This window comes from Oncorhynchus masou, chromosome 23 (assembly GCF_036934945.1).
Source record: "Oncorhynchus masou masou isolate Uvic2021 chromosome 23, UVic_Omas_1.1, whole genome shotgun sequence".
Classification (NCBI taxonomy): domain Eukaryota; kingdom Metazoa; phylum Chordata; class Actinopteri; order Salmoniformes; family Salmonidae; genus Oncorhynchus; species Oncorhynchus masou.
The window spans coordinates 59,215,949-59,234,163 of record NC_088234.1 but is presented as its reverse complement, the minus strand read 5'-3'; the positions used below and the strand labels follow the sequence as shown (position 1 = coordinate 59,234,163).

At 42.0% G+C, this 18,215-nt stretch overlaps 1 protein-coding gene across 1 annotated transcript in view; it reads left to right on the top strand.

Annotated features, from left to right (window-relative positions):
* Nucleotides 1-18,215, top strand: part of LOC135511125 (zinc transporter 6-like) — a 76,972-nt gene that overhangs the window by 34,342 nt on the left and 24,415 nt on the right. Inside the window, exons 6-9 of the mRNA XM_064932688.1 lie at nt 411-476; nt 5,277-5,357; nt 13,023-13,058; nt 13,892-13,986. Of these exons, the coding sequence (XP_064788760.1) occupies nt 411-476; nt 5,277-5,357; nt 13,023-13,058; nt 13,892-13,986 (278 nt within the window). The remainder of the gene's footprint in view (nt 1-410; nt 477-5,276; nt 5,358-13,022; nt 13,059-13,891; nt 13,987-18,215) is intronic.

The following is an 18,215-nucleotide window of genomic DNA, read 5'->3' as shown; positions in this document are numbered from 1 at the left end:
TCCCATCAAAAGTTTGGACTCATTCAAGGGTTTTTGTAAATTTATACTATTTTCTACATTGTAGAATGAAGACATCCAAACTATGAAATAACACATGGAATCATGTAATAACCAAAAAAAAAAGTGTTATACAAATCAAAATATATTTGAGATTCTTCAAAGTAGCCACCCTTTGCCTTGACGAAAGCTTTGAAAAGTCTTGTCATTCTCTAACCACCAAGAATCTAAAATATATTTTGATTAAACACTTTTTTGGTTACTATATGATTCCATATGTGTTATTTCATAGTTTTGATGTCTTTGCTATTATTCTACGATGTAGAAAATAGTAAGAATAAAGAAAAACCCTTGAATGAGTAGGTGTGTCCAAACTTTTGACTGGTAATGTATGTGTACCTGTTGGCCTACAGTCTGATCACCTGTCTGCTGAGTTCCTGGGTGGCCATGAAGAAGCCTAGTCAACTCTTCTCGTTTGGGTACGTCCATTAGCATACTGATTCTACAGTAGCCTGTTTTCTAAAATGATGACCTCCACTGTTATTATATATTTAAAAATGGAGTCATTTGATGATCATATTTCCATTAACTTGTATTGATTTATTAATGTCTACTGGATTTTTTTGGTGTATGCTTTAATGTACTGTATGTGATACAACACTTCCATTCCCACACATCTTAGGTTGTTTAAAGAGGCGCTAAACTTACAAATTCCCTCCTGGGCATCAAATCAAATGTATTTATATAGCCCTTCGTACATCAGCTGATATCTCAAAGTGCTGTACAGAAACCCAGCCTAAAACCCCAAACAGCAAGCAATGCAGGTGTAGAAGCACGGTGGTTAGGAAAAACTCCCTAGAGAGGCCAAAACCTAGGAAGAAACCTAGAGAGGAACCAGGCTATGTGGGGTGGCCAGTCCTCTTCTGGCTGTGCCGGGTAGAGATTATAACAGAACATGGCCAAGATGTTCAAATGTTCATAAATGACCAGCATGGTCGAATAATAAAAAGGCAGAACAGTTGAAACTGGAGCAGCAGCACGGCCAGGTGGACTGGGGTCAGCAAGGAGTCATCATGTCAGGTAGTCCTGGGGCATTTTCGGTACTCATCAAGAAAAATTGGAATTGTGTGGTTCAATGTGGGTGTTATGTTTGCTATATCATATCCTGGCAGTAATGTTTATCCCCTTTCAGTCACCGTACCGAATTGCTTAGCAACCGGGAGAGGCAGCAGGACATCGTGAACATGATTGGTCAGGGAATACTGCATTTCCTCCTTTCTAGATGTAGTTGTCTTTGATAAATTTGGTGTTTATGATTCTAACGTTAGTTCATGAATGAAAACCCAAGCCGTTTTTAAAAAGCAACTTGTTTTTTCAACATAACATTTTCTTGTGTATGGATTGTTGTTTAAACAAGTTTGAGGTGCTGCATACTAATGTTTAGTTTGGATGTCTATAAATTGAATGCGCGGGTTGATTCTGGTGAGTGATTGGATAGTGTGCTCTGCAGCATACCGGGCATCTGTGATCTGGATGATTTGATTACTGCCAGCCAGGATTAGACTGTGCCAGGCTTTGGTCCTGTGTGGGCAGGATTGAAATCAGAACCCAACCATGATGTACGTGACATCTTCAGTTACACATCTCACAAAACCCAGTTTTGGAATATACTGACTTTATGACCAAAACTATCCTACTTACACTTTTTGGTAAATTTTGGCACTGGAATAAATGTTTGACACACCCCTGCGGATTTTTTTTTAGAATTAACATAATAAAACAATTTCTATCTATATCTGCCTGTTTTAGCTAGAGATATGTTTTTTTTGGCATGTGCTGCGTCTCTATCTACTGCGTCCTCCTTCCGCGTCTGGGGTGGAAGTTTGTCAGACCAGGAGACATCCTGAAAATTGGTCTTCTCACGAGGAACAACATCTCCACCCCGCTGATCCACCCCGCTGATCCTCAAAACTGGGGCCCCACAAGGGTGTGTTTTAAGCCCTCTCCTGTACTCCCTGTTCACCCACGACTATGTGGCCATGCACACCTCCAACTCAATCATCAAGTTTGCGGACGACACGACAGTGGTAGGCTTGATTACCAACAATGACTAGACCTACAGGGAGGAGGTGAGGGCCCTCGGAGTATGGTGTCAGGAAAATAACCTCACACTCAACGTCATCAAAACAAAGGAGATGATTGTGGACTTCAGGAAACAGCAGAGGGAGCACCCCCTATCCACATCGATGGGACAGTAGTGGAGAGGGTAGTAAGTTTTTTTAAGTTCCTCGGCGTACACATCACGGACAAACTGAATTGGTCCACCAACACAGACAGCGTCATGAAGAAGGTGCAGTAGCACCTCTTCAACCTCAGGAGGCTGAAGAAATTCGGCTTGTCACCAAAAGCTCTCACAAACATCTACAGATGCACAATTGAGAGCATCCTGTCAGGCTGTATCACCGCCTGGTACGGCAACTGCTCCGCCCACAACCGTAAGGCATTCCAGAGGGCAGTGAGGTCTGCACAACGCATCACCGAGGGCAAACTACCTGCCCTCCAGTACACCTACACCACCCAATGTCACAGGAAGGCCATAAAGATCATCAAGGACAACAACCACCCGAGCCACTCCCTGTTCACCCCGCTATCATCCAGAAGGCGAGGTCAATACAGGTGCATCAAAGCAGGGACCGAGTTTACTGAAAAACAGCTTCTATCTCAAGGCAATCAGACTGTTAAACAGCCACCCCTAACATTGAGTGGCTGCTGCCAACACACTTGACTCAACTCCAGCCACTTTAATAATGTAAATTGATATATATAAAATATATCACTAGCTGGAGAGACAGAAGGGTTAGGGAGAGTTGCTCCGTTGAAATGAGATAATCTGTCCAGTGGCTGACCCATTGTACTGGCCCAGTGAGCACATTAGGGCCAAATCAAGCTGAAAAGCAGCTTTCTATGCAACCACCACTGCTCAACACCCTAAGGTCAAAGGGAAAAAAGCAAACCCACAGAGCCCTATGCCAAACAAACAGAGCTCTACCCGATAAAAACAGCTTGCATGGTGTGTCAAAGGCTGTGTGTATGAGATGATTAGGGACAACACACACAAACATACAAAGGCTACACCATACCGTGACTGTAGTCAGTCACGGGCAAACAAACACACGACCATCAACACAGGTCAGGAGCTTAACCTCTAGTCTAGAGTTTTAACAAAGAAAAGTATATTTTAAGTGTGTTTTGAAGTGTCTGTCCTGTTTCTAAATTATATAAGATAGATCAGGAAATTATTTATATACATTTTGTACCCATATTTAACCCTTTTTTTGGCACTAAACTACTTCCATATATACAGTGCCTTGCAAAAGTATTCGGCCCCCTTGAACTTTGCGACCTTTTGCCACATTTCAGGCTTTCAACATAAAGATATAAAACTGTATTTTTTGTGAAGAATCAACAACAAGTGGGACACAATCATGAAGTGGAACAACATTTATTGGATATTTCAAACTTTTTTAACAAATCAAAAACTGAAAAATTGGGCGTGCAAAATTATTCAGCCCCTTTACTTTCAGTGCAGCAAACTCTCTCCAGAAGTTCAGTGAGGATCTCTGAATGATCCAATGTTGACCTAAATGACTAATGATGATAAATACAATCCACCTGTGTGTAATCAAGTCTCCGTATAAATGCACCTGCACTGTGATAGTCTCAGAGGTCCGTTAAAAGCGCAGAGAGCATCATGAAGAACAAGGAACACACCAGGCAGGTCCAAGATATTGTTGTGAAGAAGTTTAAAGCCGGATTTGGATACAAAAAGATTTCCCAAGCTTTAAACATCCCAAGGAGCACTGTGCAAGCGATAATATTGAAATGGAAGGAGTATCAGACCGCTACAAATCTACCAAGACCTGGCCGTCCCTCTAAACTTTCAGCTCATACAAGGAGAAGACTGATCAGAGATGCAGCCAAGAGGCCCATGATCACTCTGGATGAACTGCAGAGATCTACAGCGGAGGTGGGAGACTCTGTCCATAGGACAACAATCAGTCGTATATTGCACAAATCTGGCCTTTATGGAAGAGTGGCAAGAAGAAAGCCATTTCTTAAAGATATCCATAAAAAGTGTCTTTTAAAGTTTGCCACAAGCCACCTGGGAGACACACCAAACATGTGGAAGAAGGTGCTCTGGTCAGATGAAACCAAAATTGAACTTTTTGGCAACAATGCAAAACGTTATGTTTGGCATAAAAGCAACACAGCTCATCACCCTGAACACACCATCCCCACTGTCAAACATGGTGGTGGCAGCATCATGGTTTGGGCCTGCTTTTCTTCAGCAGGGACAGGGAAGATGGTTAAAATTGATGGGAAGATGGATGGAGCCAAATACAGGACCATTCTGGAAGAAAACCTGATGTAGTCTGCAAAAGACCTGAGACTGGGACGGAGATTTGTCTTCCAACAAGACAATGATCCAAAACATAAAGCAAAATCTACAATGGAATGGTTAAAAATATCCAGGTGTTAGAATGGCCAAGTCAAAGTCCAGACCTGAATCCAATCGAGAATCTGTGGAAAGAACTGAAAACTGCTGTTCACAAATGCTCTCCCTCCAACCTCACTGAGCTCGAGCTGTTTTGCAAGGAGGAATGGGAAAAAATTTCAGTCTCTCAATGTGCAAAACTGATAGAGACATACCCCAAGCGACTTACAGCTGTAATCGCAGCAAAAGGTGGCGCTACAAAGTATTAACTTAAGGGGGCTGAATAATTTTGCATGCCCAATTTTTCAGTTTTTGATTTGTTAAAAAAAGTTTGAAATATCCAATAAATGTCGTTCCACTTCATAATTGTGTCCCACTTGTTGTTGATTCTTCACAAAAAAATACAGTTTATATATCTTTATGTTTGAAGCCTGAAATGTGGCAAAAGGTCGCAAAGTTCAAGGGGGCCGAATACTTTCGCAAGGCACTGTACCTCTGTTATTGTTGTACCTCTGTTGTTGTTGTACAGAATGTTATTGTTGTACAGAATGTTATTGTTGTACAGAATGTTTATTTTTATATCTGTCTGTTGGAATTTTCATATCAGACAATGAGATCAGTGACAAAAAAACATTTAAAAATTGTATTTTCAAGCATCCTGGTAGTCTTTCAGTAGCTCAAATGAAAATGTATGGTACAAAGCACATGATCTCTGATGTCAGTCATGTGTATTTTCAGTTATATTCGTTTGCTTGATTGCTCACGCATGTGTGTTTTCCACCAGGTTTAAGCGACTGGAGGTCCTTGCTGTGTTTGCCTCCACGGTGCTGGTGCAGCTGGGTGCTCTGTTCATCCTGAAGGAGAGGTAGGTGGAACCAGGGTTTACCCCTGTTTTGGGACACGGGGTGGGGGGACGGGGGCTACTGAATATTTCAGAGCTGTGAGAATGTCTGCTTGTGCCCACACCTAGGGCCAAGGCGATCAGAGCCAGGGTTTATCAAGAGGTCACTGCTCAGGCAGGCGAGGGTTTTAGGAGGGGGGGTGCTGATGACGGCGCAGTCACTACCTCTTTTCACTCAGCTGCCAACTAGTACATTGACCATGTGTGTCCTATGTAGGGCTAGTGCAGTGTGTTCGGGGGGGGGGGGTTGATGATTGTAGGACATTTCAGCACTGTGGGAATGTTTGTTCGTGCCTATGTCCACACCTCAACCTGAAGCACCCATTAGAGAAGGCAGGGTTTATCTAGCGGTCACGTCTCTGCAGGGTAGAGGAGGGGAGAGGTGATGACGTTACACTGTTTCTTTCACATGGCTGCCAAACAACATGTCAAGCACGTGTGTAACAAGGCTTCCGTCATTCAAAGAGAGAGAAACGGGCGGGGGGACACTCAAATTAGTATGATATTACATTTGGTATGGTTACATAAGAGAGAGGGTTACTTAATCCATACGAGTCTAAGCCCTGTCTAACACGGTGGAGGGTTCTACTAAGCTATATGGAATTGTTTTTGAAAGGTCCTACCAAGGATCATTTAGCAATTTGATTTTGAATTTTAAAACTACCTGAAGTATATAAAAAAATTGGGCCTTAATACAATTAGCCCATACAAACATATTGAATAACAGATTCACTACATGGAACAACAGTTTCTCCCCCCCCCAAAATAAAAAGGAAGTTTGTTCTGAAGTGTCAAAGATATAAGAGAGATCAGGAATATCATATAACCCCTTATTTTTGGCACTAAACAGTGTCCATATATACAGTTGAAGTCTAAGTTTACATACACTTAGGTTGGAGTCATTAACTTGTTTTTCAACCACTCCACACATTTCTTGTTAACAAACTATAGTCGCTCGGTTAGGACATCTACTTTGTGCATGACACAAGTAATTTTTCCAACAATTGTTTACAGACAGATTATTTCACTTATAATTCACTGTATCACAATTCCAGTGGGTCAGAAGTTTACATACACTAAGTTGACTGTGCCTTTAAATAGCTTGGAAAATTCCAGAAAATGATGTCATGGCTTTAGAAGCTTCTGATAGGCGAATTGACATCATTTGAATCAATTGGAGGTGTACCTGTGGATGTATTTCAAGGCCTACCTTCAAACTCAGTGCCTCTTTGCTTGACATCATGGGAAAATCTAAATAAATCTACCAAGACCTCAGACAAGAAATTGTAGACCTCCACATGTCTGGTACATCATTGGGAGTAATTGCCAAACTCCTGAAGGTACCACGTTCATCTGTACAAACAATAGTACGCAAGTATTAACACCATGGGACCACGCAGCCGTCATACCGCTCAGGAAGGACACACATTCTGTCTCCTATAGATGAACGTACTTTGGTGCTAAAAGTGCAAATCAATCTCTGAACAACACAAAGGACCTTGTGAAGATGCTGGAGGAAACAGGTACAAAGTATCTATATTCACAGTAAATCAAGTCCAAATCGACATAACCTGAAGGGCCGCTCAGCAAGGAAGAAGCCACTGCTCCAAAACCACCATTAAAAAAGCCAGACTACTGTTTGCAACTGCACATGGGGACAAAGATCGTACTTTTTGGAGAAATGTCCTCTGGTCTGCTAAAACAAAAATATAACTGTTTGGCCATAATTACCATAATTTTGTTTGGAGGAAAAAGGTTGAGGCTTGCAAGCTGAAGAACACCATCCCAACAGTGAAGCACGGGGGTGGCAGCATCATGTTGTGGGGGTGCTTTGCTGCAGGAGGGACTGGTGCACTTCACAAAATAGATGGCATCATTAGGAAGGAAAATTATGTGGATATATTGAAGCAACATCTCAAGACATCAGTCAGGAAGCTTGGTCGCAATGGGTCTTCCAAATGGACAATGACCCCAAGCATACTTCCAAAGTTGTGGCAAAATGACTTAAGGACAACAAAGTCAAGGTATTGGAGTGGCCATCACAAAGCCCTGACCTCAATCCTATAGAAAATCTGTGGGCAGAACTGAAAAAGTGTGTGCGAGCAAGGAGGCCTCCAAACCTGACTTAGTTACACCCGCTCTGTCCGGAGGAATAGGCCAAAATTCACCCAACTTATTGTGGGAATGGTTGTGGAAGGCTACCCAAAATGTTTGACCCAGTTAAACAACTTAAAGGCAATGCTACCAAATACTAATTGAGTGTATGTAAACTTCTGACCCACTGGGATTGTGGTGATAGAAATAAATGCTGAAAGAAATCATTCTCTCTACACATTCTTTTGACATTTCACATTCTTAAAATAAAGTGGTGATCCTAACTGACCTAAAACAGGGAATTTTTACTAGGATTAAATGTGAGGAATTGTGAAACTGAGTTTAAATGTATTTGGCTGAGGTGTATGTACATTTCTGATGTGGCCAAAAGTTTTGAGAATGAAACATATTAATTTTTCAAAGTTTGCTGCTTCAGTGTCTTTAGATATTTTTTGTCAGATGTTACTATGGAATACTGAAGTATAATTACAAGCATTTCATAAGTGCCAAAAGCCTTTTTTGACAATTGCATGAAGTTGGTGCAAAGAGTCAAGGTTTGCAGTGTTGACCCTTCTTTTTCAAGACCTCTGCAATCCGCCCTGGCATGCTGTCAATTAACTTCTGGGCCACATCCTGACTGATTGCAGCCCATTATTGCATAATCAATGCTTGGAGTTTGTCAGAATTTGTGGGTTTTTGTTTGTCCACCCGCCTCTTGAGGATTGACCACAAGTTCTCAATAGGACTAAGGTCTGGGGAGTTTCCTGGCCATGGGCCCAAAATATTGATGTTTTGTTCCACGAGCCTCTTAGTTATCCCTTTTTCCTTATGGCAAGGTGCTCCATCATGCTGAGAAAGGCATTGTTCGTCACCAAACTGTCCCTGGATGGTTGGGAGAAGTTGATCTCTTGGAGGATGTGTTGGTACCATTCTTTATTCATGGCTGTGTTCTTAGGCAACATTGTGAGTGAGCACACTCCCTTGGTTGAGAAGCAACCCCACACATGAATGGTCTCAGGATGCTTTACTGTTGGCATGACACAGGACTGATGGTAGTGCTCACCTTGTCTTCTCCGGACAAGCTTTATTCCGGATGCCCCAAACAATCGGAAAGGGGATTCATCAGAGAAAATGACTTTACCCCAGTCCTCAGCAGTCCAATCGCCCTACCTTTGGCAGAATATCTGTCTGTCCCTGATGTTTTTCCTGGAGAGAATTGGCTTCTTTGCTGCCCTTCTTGACACCAAGCCATCCTTCAAAAGTATTTGCCTCACTGTGCGTGCAGATGCACTCACACCTGCCTGCTGCCATTCCTGAGTACTGGTGTTGCCCCAATCCCGCAGCTGAAACAACTTTAGGAGACGGTGCTGGCGCTTGCTGGACTTTCTTGGGCGCCCTGAACCCTTCTTCACAACAATTGAACCTCTCTCCTTGAAGTTCTTGGTGATCTGATAAATGGTTGATTTAGGTGCAATCTTACTGGCAGCAATATTCTTGCCTGTGAAGCCCTTTTTGTGCAAAGTAATGATGATGGCACGTGTTTCCTTGCAGGTAACCATGGATGGCAGAGGAAGAAGAATGATTCTAAGCACCACTCTCATTTTGAGGCTTCCAGTCTGTTATTCGAACTCATTCAGCATGACAGAGTGATCTCCAGCCTTTTCCTCGTCAACATTCACACCTGTGTTAATGAGAGAATGTCAGCTAGTCCTTTTGTGGCTGGGCTGAAATTCAGTGGAAATGTTTTTGGGGGATTCAGTTCATTTGCATGGCAAAGAGGGACTTTGCAATTAATTGCAATTCATCTGATCACTCTTCATAACATTCTGGAGTATATGCAAATTGCCATCATACAAACTGAGGCAGCAGACTTTGAAAATTAATATTTGTGTCATTCTCAAAACATTTGGCCAAGACTGTACATCCATTATTTTTTTCAAATGGTACTTGGGTACCTTCAGACGAGTCTTGTGAGGCCTGTGTGCGTCTTAGAGCAAAACAACCAACATATGAGATTCATCTTTCCACAGAGGGGTCATAATAGTTTGTAGGCCAAATCGCCAAAGCGTACAGACAATTTTGTGAGAACTTTTTTCGTTGTCTCATGGTGTGACAAACACCCCTTTAGCACTGTCATCTTTCACTGCAGATGAGAAAGTGTGACATCTGTGGATGCATCCAATGCAAAAAAGAAACTGATCTCTCGCTGAAACAGACATATCTTTATTGGAAATTTTTGTAATTTTGCAAATTAGATTTTGTGGGGACGCGGACATCGACCTTAGGCTGCAAAAACGAAAGTATGGTGGTTGGTCAGGGTGGATGGGTAGTATTGTAACACCAACGTTTAGCAACACAAAGGTTGCATGTTCTAATCACACCATGGACAACTTTTGCAGTTTAGCAATTTTGCAACAACTTTCTACTTTTTAGCTACTTTGCAACTACTTAGCATGCTTGATAACCTTAATCCTTTTAACCCAACTCCTAACCTAAAGCCCTAGCCTAGCTAAAGTTAGCCACTTAGCTAGTGTTAGCCACTACAAATAGGAATTTGTGACATATCATATGTTTTGCAGATTCGTAATATATTGCACGAATTGCAATTTGTAGCATATTGTCCGAATTGCAATTCATAATCCATCATACAAAATGGGTGATGGACATCCATCCACAAATTAATACATGCCATTCAAAACGGAACATATCATACTAATTGGAGTATCTCAGATTTAAATGTACTATGTTACATCTACCCGAGTCCAGGTTGATTTGTGGTAAGTGTATGGTAAATCTAGGCTGGCTCCATACCTTCTTCCCTTAATGTTGCCATGAATACTGGACAAAGGTTTTGATCATCCACCTAAAGGACAAATCTATCCTGGAGACATATGCAAAACCACTTCTGTAAATAGCCTTTAGTGGCGCGTTTCTGATGGCTGTTGTCCCAGTGATCGGTTCTAGTGTTACTATGGCTGTTGTCTCAGTGATCGGTTCTAGTGTTACTATGGCTGTTGTCTCAGTGATCGGTTCTAGTGTTACTATCACACTTAATCGGCCATGTAGCTCCCAGCGTGTCCTGGCCGTCTCTTTTATTATATCACTCCGCCTTAGCATCTCAGCGCGGACTCCCCTCATTATTACTAGCGCCATGTGTTTTCCCTGGTATAGGAAGTGCCCTTATTCTAGGGGTGTGCCAAGTACTCGGACAAAACGAGTATCGTAATGGATATGGAGGATTTTCCAAATTCGATTATGACACAAGTATATTTTCTCATTTTCCGGGATCTGAAAAAAAGTATTTCCAGCTACCAGCACTCATCTCTCTTTCACTCAGTGTGAAGCGCTATGTGGTTAAACAACTATCGGCTAGTTTCTCCGTCTGTAAAGAAATGTGCAGGATATTGGTTGAGGCCTGCTACGATGATTTGGAATGAAGCAAGCCGCTCTCCTTCTGCACTAATTTCTCCAGACAGAGCACGCCTCTGTTTCACTCACTCAGTCACTCGTCTCAGGGTCACAAGTCTCCCCTTCTCCAAACATTGTGTTTGAATCAGAATCCATAGTTGGACATAGTAGTTCAATGTAGTTATTTCCCATCCACTTTCCTGAGGCCATATGGTGGTTTTTGTCTGTCTGCTTGGCGTTGTTAAGTAGGCCTACTTTGTCTGTCCAAATAATTATTCCATTGTTGACGTCTGTCGTTGTGTCATGATCCAAGCCCATGCTTGCATGCTATTATATTTATTCTCACCTTAGGCATGTTTACAGAGCAACAGATCATTAGAAAATCATATCTTTTTTTTCACCCATCTACACACAATACCCCATAATGACAAAGTGAAAACATGTTATTAGAAAAATTGTGCAACTTTGCTACACATCCGTTTTCACGTCTTGCCTTCGATTTAAGTCAAAACTGTAACTCGTCACTCAGGAACATTCACATTCTTGGTAAGCAACTCCAGTGTATATTTGACCTTGGTTATTGTCTTGCTGAAAGGTGAATTAATCTCCCAGTGTCTGATGAAAAGCCGACTGAACCAGGTTATGCTCTAGGAATTTGCCTATGCATAGCTCCATTCCATTTATTTTTTTTTATCCTGAAAAACTCCCCAGTCCTTAACGATTACAAGCATGCCCATAACATGATGCAGCCACCACTATGCTTGAAAATTTGGAGAGTGGTACTCATTAATGTGTTCTATTGGATTTGCCCCAAACATAACGTTTTGTCCTGAATATAAGGGGCTAATTGCTTTGCCTCATTTTTTGCAGAATTTCTTTAGTGCCTTGTTGCAAACAGGATGCATGTTTTGGATTTTTTAAATTCTGTACAGGCTTCCTTCTTTTCACTCTGTCAATTAGGCTGATGCATAGTTTAATGGCTGTGAAAACTGAGAATGTATCTGTTTTAAAGACACCATTGGCCTCCAGGTGAAATCCCTGAGCAGTTTTCTTCCTCTCTGGCAACTGAGTTAGAAAGGACGCCTGTATCTTTGTAGTGACTGGGTGTATTGATACACCATCCAATGTGTAATTAATAACTTCAACATGCTCGAAGGGATATTCAATGTCTGCTTTTTGAGTTGTTTTACATATCTACCAATAAGCACTCTTCTTTGTGAGGCATTGGAAAACCTCCCTGGTCTTTGTGGTTGAATCTGTGTTTGAAATTCACTGCTCGGCTGAGGGACCTTACAAATAATTGTATGTGTGGGGTACCGAGATGAGAGAGTCATTCAAAAATAATGTTAAACACTATTTCAAACAGAGGGAGTCCATGCAACTAATTATGTGACTTGTTAAGCAAATTTCTACTCCTGAACTTATTTAGGCTTGTCATAACAAAGAGGTTGAGTAGTTGACTCAAGACATTTCAACTTTTAAATTTGAATTAATTTGTAAAAAATATCAAACATAATTCCACTTTGATATTATGGGGCATTGTGTGTCACAACATCTCTATTTAATCCATTCAGGTTGTAAACCAACAAAATGTGATAAAATTCAAGGGGTGTGAATACTTTCTGAAGGCACTGTAAATCTGTGTCTGTAATAAATACAGGCTGCAGTAGCCAGCCATGCATTATGCTATTTATTAGCTTATTTTGTTGATAATTGAATAGGACTAAATAAATCATGTGCATTTTCATCTGTCAGGGTCGATTGCCTTTGAACAATGTGTGTGGAAGAGTTAAGGAACATAACGATGAGCTCTGAGTGATAGCGAAGCAATGCGCGCTTGAGGTATACGCTTTACTGGCATTTAAAGCTCACTTCCGGAATCCGATCACGAGTAGATCCGATTTCGAGTATCAACTATGATAAAATGGATACGACTACGAATGCGAGTATGACTAGAACAGCAGCCCAATAGAGTTTCCTGGTATATGAAGTGCCCTTGTACTATAACAGCCCAACAGAGGGTTTCCTTGTCAGGTCACGTGGTATCTTTCTTGTTTATTAACTTGTCCCATATTGTCCCATGTTTCTATGTGACACTGTTTTTCTTCCCTTCTGTTATTTTGTCAGTGTGGAGAGATTCGTGGAGCAGCCTGAGGTGCACACGTAAGTAGGCCCCGGTCCAAACACGCTTGCCCACACACACACTCCAGGGAGAACAGCAGCCCAAACAAACATCACAGGCAGGTCCAGACAGTGCTAGCCTACTGTCGCTCTCGTCCCTCTAAACAATGTGATTTTCAGCTAATTATGTTGCCATCACTCGCCACAGTCTGGATCACCATTATGAAACAAAGATTAGTAGTTTGATGAAAACAAGACCGACTTAAACCTGTCTCCGTTGACGAGATTACATTTCAAAGCAGTGGAGCATTGGAGTGCACTATCACTAAAACCACAAGTATTATTTTCACTGCTGGGCAGCAGGTGTTAGCCAGGCAAGACGTCACATGTTCCAGGTACCACATTTAATCTAGTGTAGAACATCCATTTACAATGCAGCACCCACTGACTTCCCTCAGCATTAAAATCTGCCTCAGTTGATTTGTTTTTGGATATTAAAAAAAAATGAATTGTCTCTATTTGGTTGTTTTGATGTTTGTGTTTTGGACACTTTTACACGTGTTTGTTTTCCATCACAATTCACTTCTTCTTTAACTTCATTGTGAACGTGTCATGTATTCCAACTTAATTTTAGCAATAATATTACTCTTAACTTGATTGTGTGCACAGTAATTAGCCTAATACTTGTGTAGTGAACGGCAATGGCGACAACTGTACAAGCCATGGAGAGTGTGTGCTATGTTTGACATCAATGTGTTACAAGTGTGTGCCTATTTTGTACTGATAATGGTACGTGTGTGTGTGTGTGTGTGTGTGTGTGTGTGTGTGTGTGTGTGTGTGTGTGTGTGTGTGTGTGTGTGTGTGTGTGTGTGTAGGGGTCGTCTGTTGGTGGGGACCTTTGTAGCTCTGTTCTTCAACCTGCTAACTCTTCTCTCTGTGAAGAACAAGCCCTTTGTCTACGTCTCAGAAGGTAGGTCAACTCTGACTGTCCTCACTGCCTAGTATATCGGAGGTTATAATGAACTGTCTTTAATAACTTACTGTATGGAAAAAGAGGTTGCCGATATCACAGTATGTAATTTATAAAGCAACATTTTTGTAGTTCATTCTGGGATAGTATTAGGTCTTGTTTTCAACTGTGTTTGTCAGTAATGGATTCCACACAGTCATTGATAATCAATTCTGTCTGTGATACATGGCAGTCCTAGTAGCCATGGTGCCGCCCTACTGTGCCTTGTCCTGCTGTACGTGGTTGTCTGTTGCATTCTGGCTGCTATTAACCTGAGCTGCCAGCTGGGGAGCTGGCGCTGCACGATGCCTGTCTGTGGCTGCAGTGATTCACTAAGCAGGGCCCAAGCTGTCATCTCTCACTGTTAGTTTGTAAATCGTCATTGACACAGTTATGGACTCTGGGACAATCCAGCCCCTATACTAGTTGACCCCTACAACAGTCTCACAGAAATCCAATGAGACTTTTCATAGTGTACACACACAGCCCTTTGCACGTCATTAGCACAGTCTCTACTCTAGCTCACAATACAACCAGTATTCTGAGAAAAAACTAAGTTTGCAAGAGAGCGAGGACCGATGGGAGGTACGACGCCAGGACAGCGGAGTCAATCACCACCTTCCGGAGACACCTGAAACCCCACCTCTTCATGGAATACCTAGGATAGGATAAAGTAATCCTTCTCACCCCCCTTAAATGATTTAGATGCACTATTGTAAAGTGGCTGTTCCACTGGATGTCAGAAGGTGAATTCACCAATTTGTAAGTCGCTCTGGATAAGAGCGTCTGCTAAATGACTTAAATGTAAATGTAAATGTAGGTAAGCAGTAAGGTGAGCGAAAGAGATGAGAATGGCCATAGAAGAGAGCTGGAGTAAATTAATGAATGGAGGGAGACGAGAGGAAAACACAACCCATGGAGATTGCACAGTCAGCACTCTACCTAGTAGAGGGCAGCGTAGAAAGCTGAGCTTTCTGTCTTTGTTTGTTTTGAGCCCAATGTTTACAACACACAAGCAAAATGTTGACACTGTCCCCTTCGTCTATGGCCTTTTATGTATTAATGTCCGCTCCGGTTTGCCCAATGTTTTTGATCAGTGCAGATGGGGTGTATTTGGTCCATGGCCTCTTAGGAAGGCTAAATGGCTTTGCTATCTTATGTAATTAAGGTCTTTAGTGGAGCAGTATGCTTGGTTAGGAACCCTACGGCTGTCTTGCTGTCCTCCTTTGCCCTGCCTTAGAATGACTTAATCTGCTCGAGGACCATTACGACACGAGATGTGCTTAGATCATGGACGAATGAGCAGTCTTCTCAGTCGGCCTTGTCTGTCACCCAGTCACGTGCCACAGAGGAGACCTCTGAATGGCTCTGCTTGTGCCTCCACCAATCCTCTTCTCGGTTTTGAAGGAGGAGTTCTTGTGTTTTTGATCTTAGCAGGTTGTGTTGAGTAACAGTGATGTAGTACACAATGACTGATGATTGTCATATTAGTGTGCACCTTTAGATCAGACGGAAGGTGAAACTCCGACATGTCACATCGGGTCATCTCTTTAATTCGGTTGGAATGTTCAGTCAACAGCGGATATAGTGAGGAGAGGAGGTCCAATACAGGCAGAGCTAGAAGATGGAGTAGGATGACAACTGAGTCGACATTCCAACTCAGTTTTCTGTCCCCAAAACTATTACGAACACAGTACACTACATTTGGTAGACTTAACAATTTGTCAATGTTTCAAGAAATGTCATTGTTTTTGAGGAGGGTAAGGGTGAAGTGTCCCAAGCATCTTTGACCTGTATTCTGACTTACTGCCCCCGCATGCATACTGCTTGTACCCACAGCACCAACTTGTGAGTTGGTGATCTCCCGCTCGTTTAGTAAAGTGCAGTCAGTTCTCTGCTTTCGCTCTGTTAATCGTACTGATGCATGTGTGATAAAGTCTGTCTTGCTTGTGTATGTTTGCCATCCTTAAATACGAATATAATTGTTAAATTACGAACCTAGTTGGTTTAGCTGCGGAGAAAGACAGGAACCTTCCAGCTAACCATTATTGGCAGAGATAATGGCTGTGCTGGACATGCTGAGGGATGAATTCGGATTGGTCTGCCATGTAGCATTCATATGTTTTAACCTGAGCTGCTCAGTATGTGTAGGTAATCCTTTCTAATGCAGCTTTTTTGAAAGATATCACAAACTTCAAAAGTGTTGCTATTGCTGGATGTTCGTGCCATTCTGACTCTGAAAATGAATCAGACAATGAGGAAATCACTGATTTAGGTTCAAATAAAATCATTGAATCAGACATTGTAGACTCTTCTGAAACGGTGATCAACAGTGTTGTCACCAAAGAAGTTGACCTAGTTTTGAAATCACTGGAATGCCCAGTGGAAGCAGGGTATGAAACCCAAGGAGAAAATTCTGGCATTTGATTGCAAATATGTGGAGGGAGTCAAAAAGAGAACACAAAGAAGGCTGTTGTATAAAACACATCTCTGGATTGCATTTTCAAACTAAGGGCAACTATGGCATCCTTGACAGAGAGGGAGAAGCGTTCAGCCATGTATACAGTTAAGAGAGTCGAGCTAGCTTCATTTTCAGATATTATGTTTCTAATTTTCATTGCATGTTAAAACAGACTGTTAGTTAGCTAACTAACGTTAACTGCCTGGCTTGCTAGCTAACGTTACATTACGTTTATGATCTGTGTAATAATATTATTTGTATCTCAGAAATCCTTTTGCATTGTTAGTCTGTTAGCTAGCTAACATTGAACCTAGTTGGTTAGCTTTAGCTACCTGCAGATTCATGCATGGTAGTGATGTTATGGGTTGGGATTATGGTTGGTTGTTTAGCTAGCTACCTGTACCGTTTACACCTTCTGTATCCTGTGCATGTGACAAAGTGGGGCAAAAAAGTATTTAGTCAGCCACCAATTGTGCAAGTTCTCCCACTTGAGAGGCCTGTAATTTTCATCATAGGTACACTTCAACTATAACAGACAAAATGAAAAAAAAATCCAGAAAATCACATTGTAGGATTTTTTATTAATTTATTTGCAAATTGTGGTGGAAAATAAGTATTTGGTCAATAACAAAAGCTTATCTCAATACTTTGTTATATACCCTTTGTTGGCAATGACAGAGGTCAAATGTTTTCTCTAAGTCTTCACAAGGTTTTCACACACTGTTGCTGGTATTTTGGCCCATTCCTCCATGCAAATCTCCTCTAGAGCAGTGACGTGTTGGGGCTGTTGCTGGGCAACACAGGCTTTCAACACCCTCCAAAGATTTTCTATGGGGTTGAGATCTGGAGACTGGCTAGGCCACTCCAGGACCATGAAATGCTTATTACGAAGCCACTCCTTTGTTGCCCGGGTGGTGTGTTTGGGATCATTGTCATGCTGAAAGATCCAGCCACGTTTCATCTTCAATGCCCTTGCTGATGGAGGTTTTCACTCAAAATCTCACGATACATGGCCCCATTCATTCTTTCCTTTACACGGCTCAGTAGTCCTGGTCCCTTTTCAGAAAACAGCCCCAAAGCATGATGTTTCCACCCCCATGCTTCACAGTAGGTATTGTGTTCTTTGGATGCAACTCCGCATTCTTTGTCCTCCAAACACGACGAGTAGAGTTTTTACCAAAAAGTTATATTTTGGTTTCATCTGACCATATGACATTCTCCCAATCTTCTTCTGGATCATCCAATGCTCTCTAGCAAACTTCTGACGGGCCTGGACATGTACTGGCTTAAGCAGGGGACACGTCTGGCACTGCAGGATTTGAGTCCCTGGCGGCGTAGTGTGTTACTGATGGTAGGCTTTGTTACTTTGGTCCCAGCTCTCTGCAGGTCATTTACTAGGTCCCCCCGTGTGGTTCTGGGATTTTTGCTCACCGTTCTTGTGATCATTTTGACCCCATCGGGTGAGATCTTGCGTGGAGCCCCAGATTGAGGGAGATTATCAGTGGTCTTGTATGTCTTCCATTTCCTAATAATTGCTCCCACAGTTGATTTCTTCAAACCAAGCTGCTTACCTATTGCAGATTCAGTCTTCCCAGCCTGGTGCAGGTCTACAATCTTGTTTCTGGTGTCCTTTGACAGCTCTTTGGTCTTGGCCATAGTGGAGTTTGAAGTGTGACTGTTTGAGGTTGTGGACAGGTGTCTTTTTTATACTGATAACAAGTTCAAACAG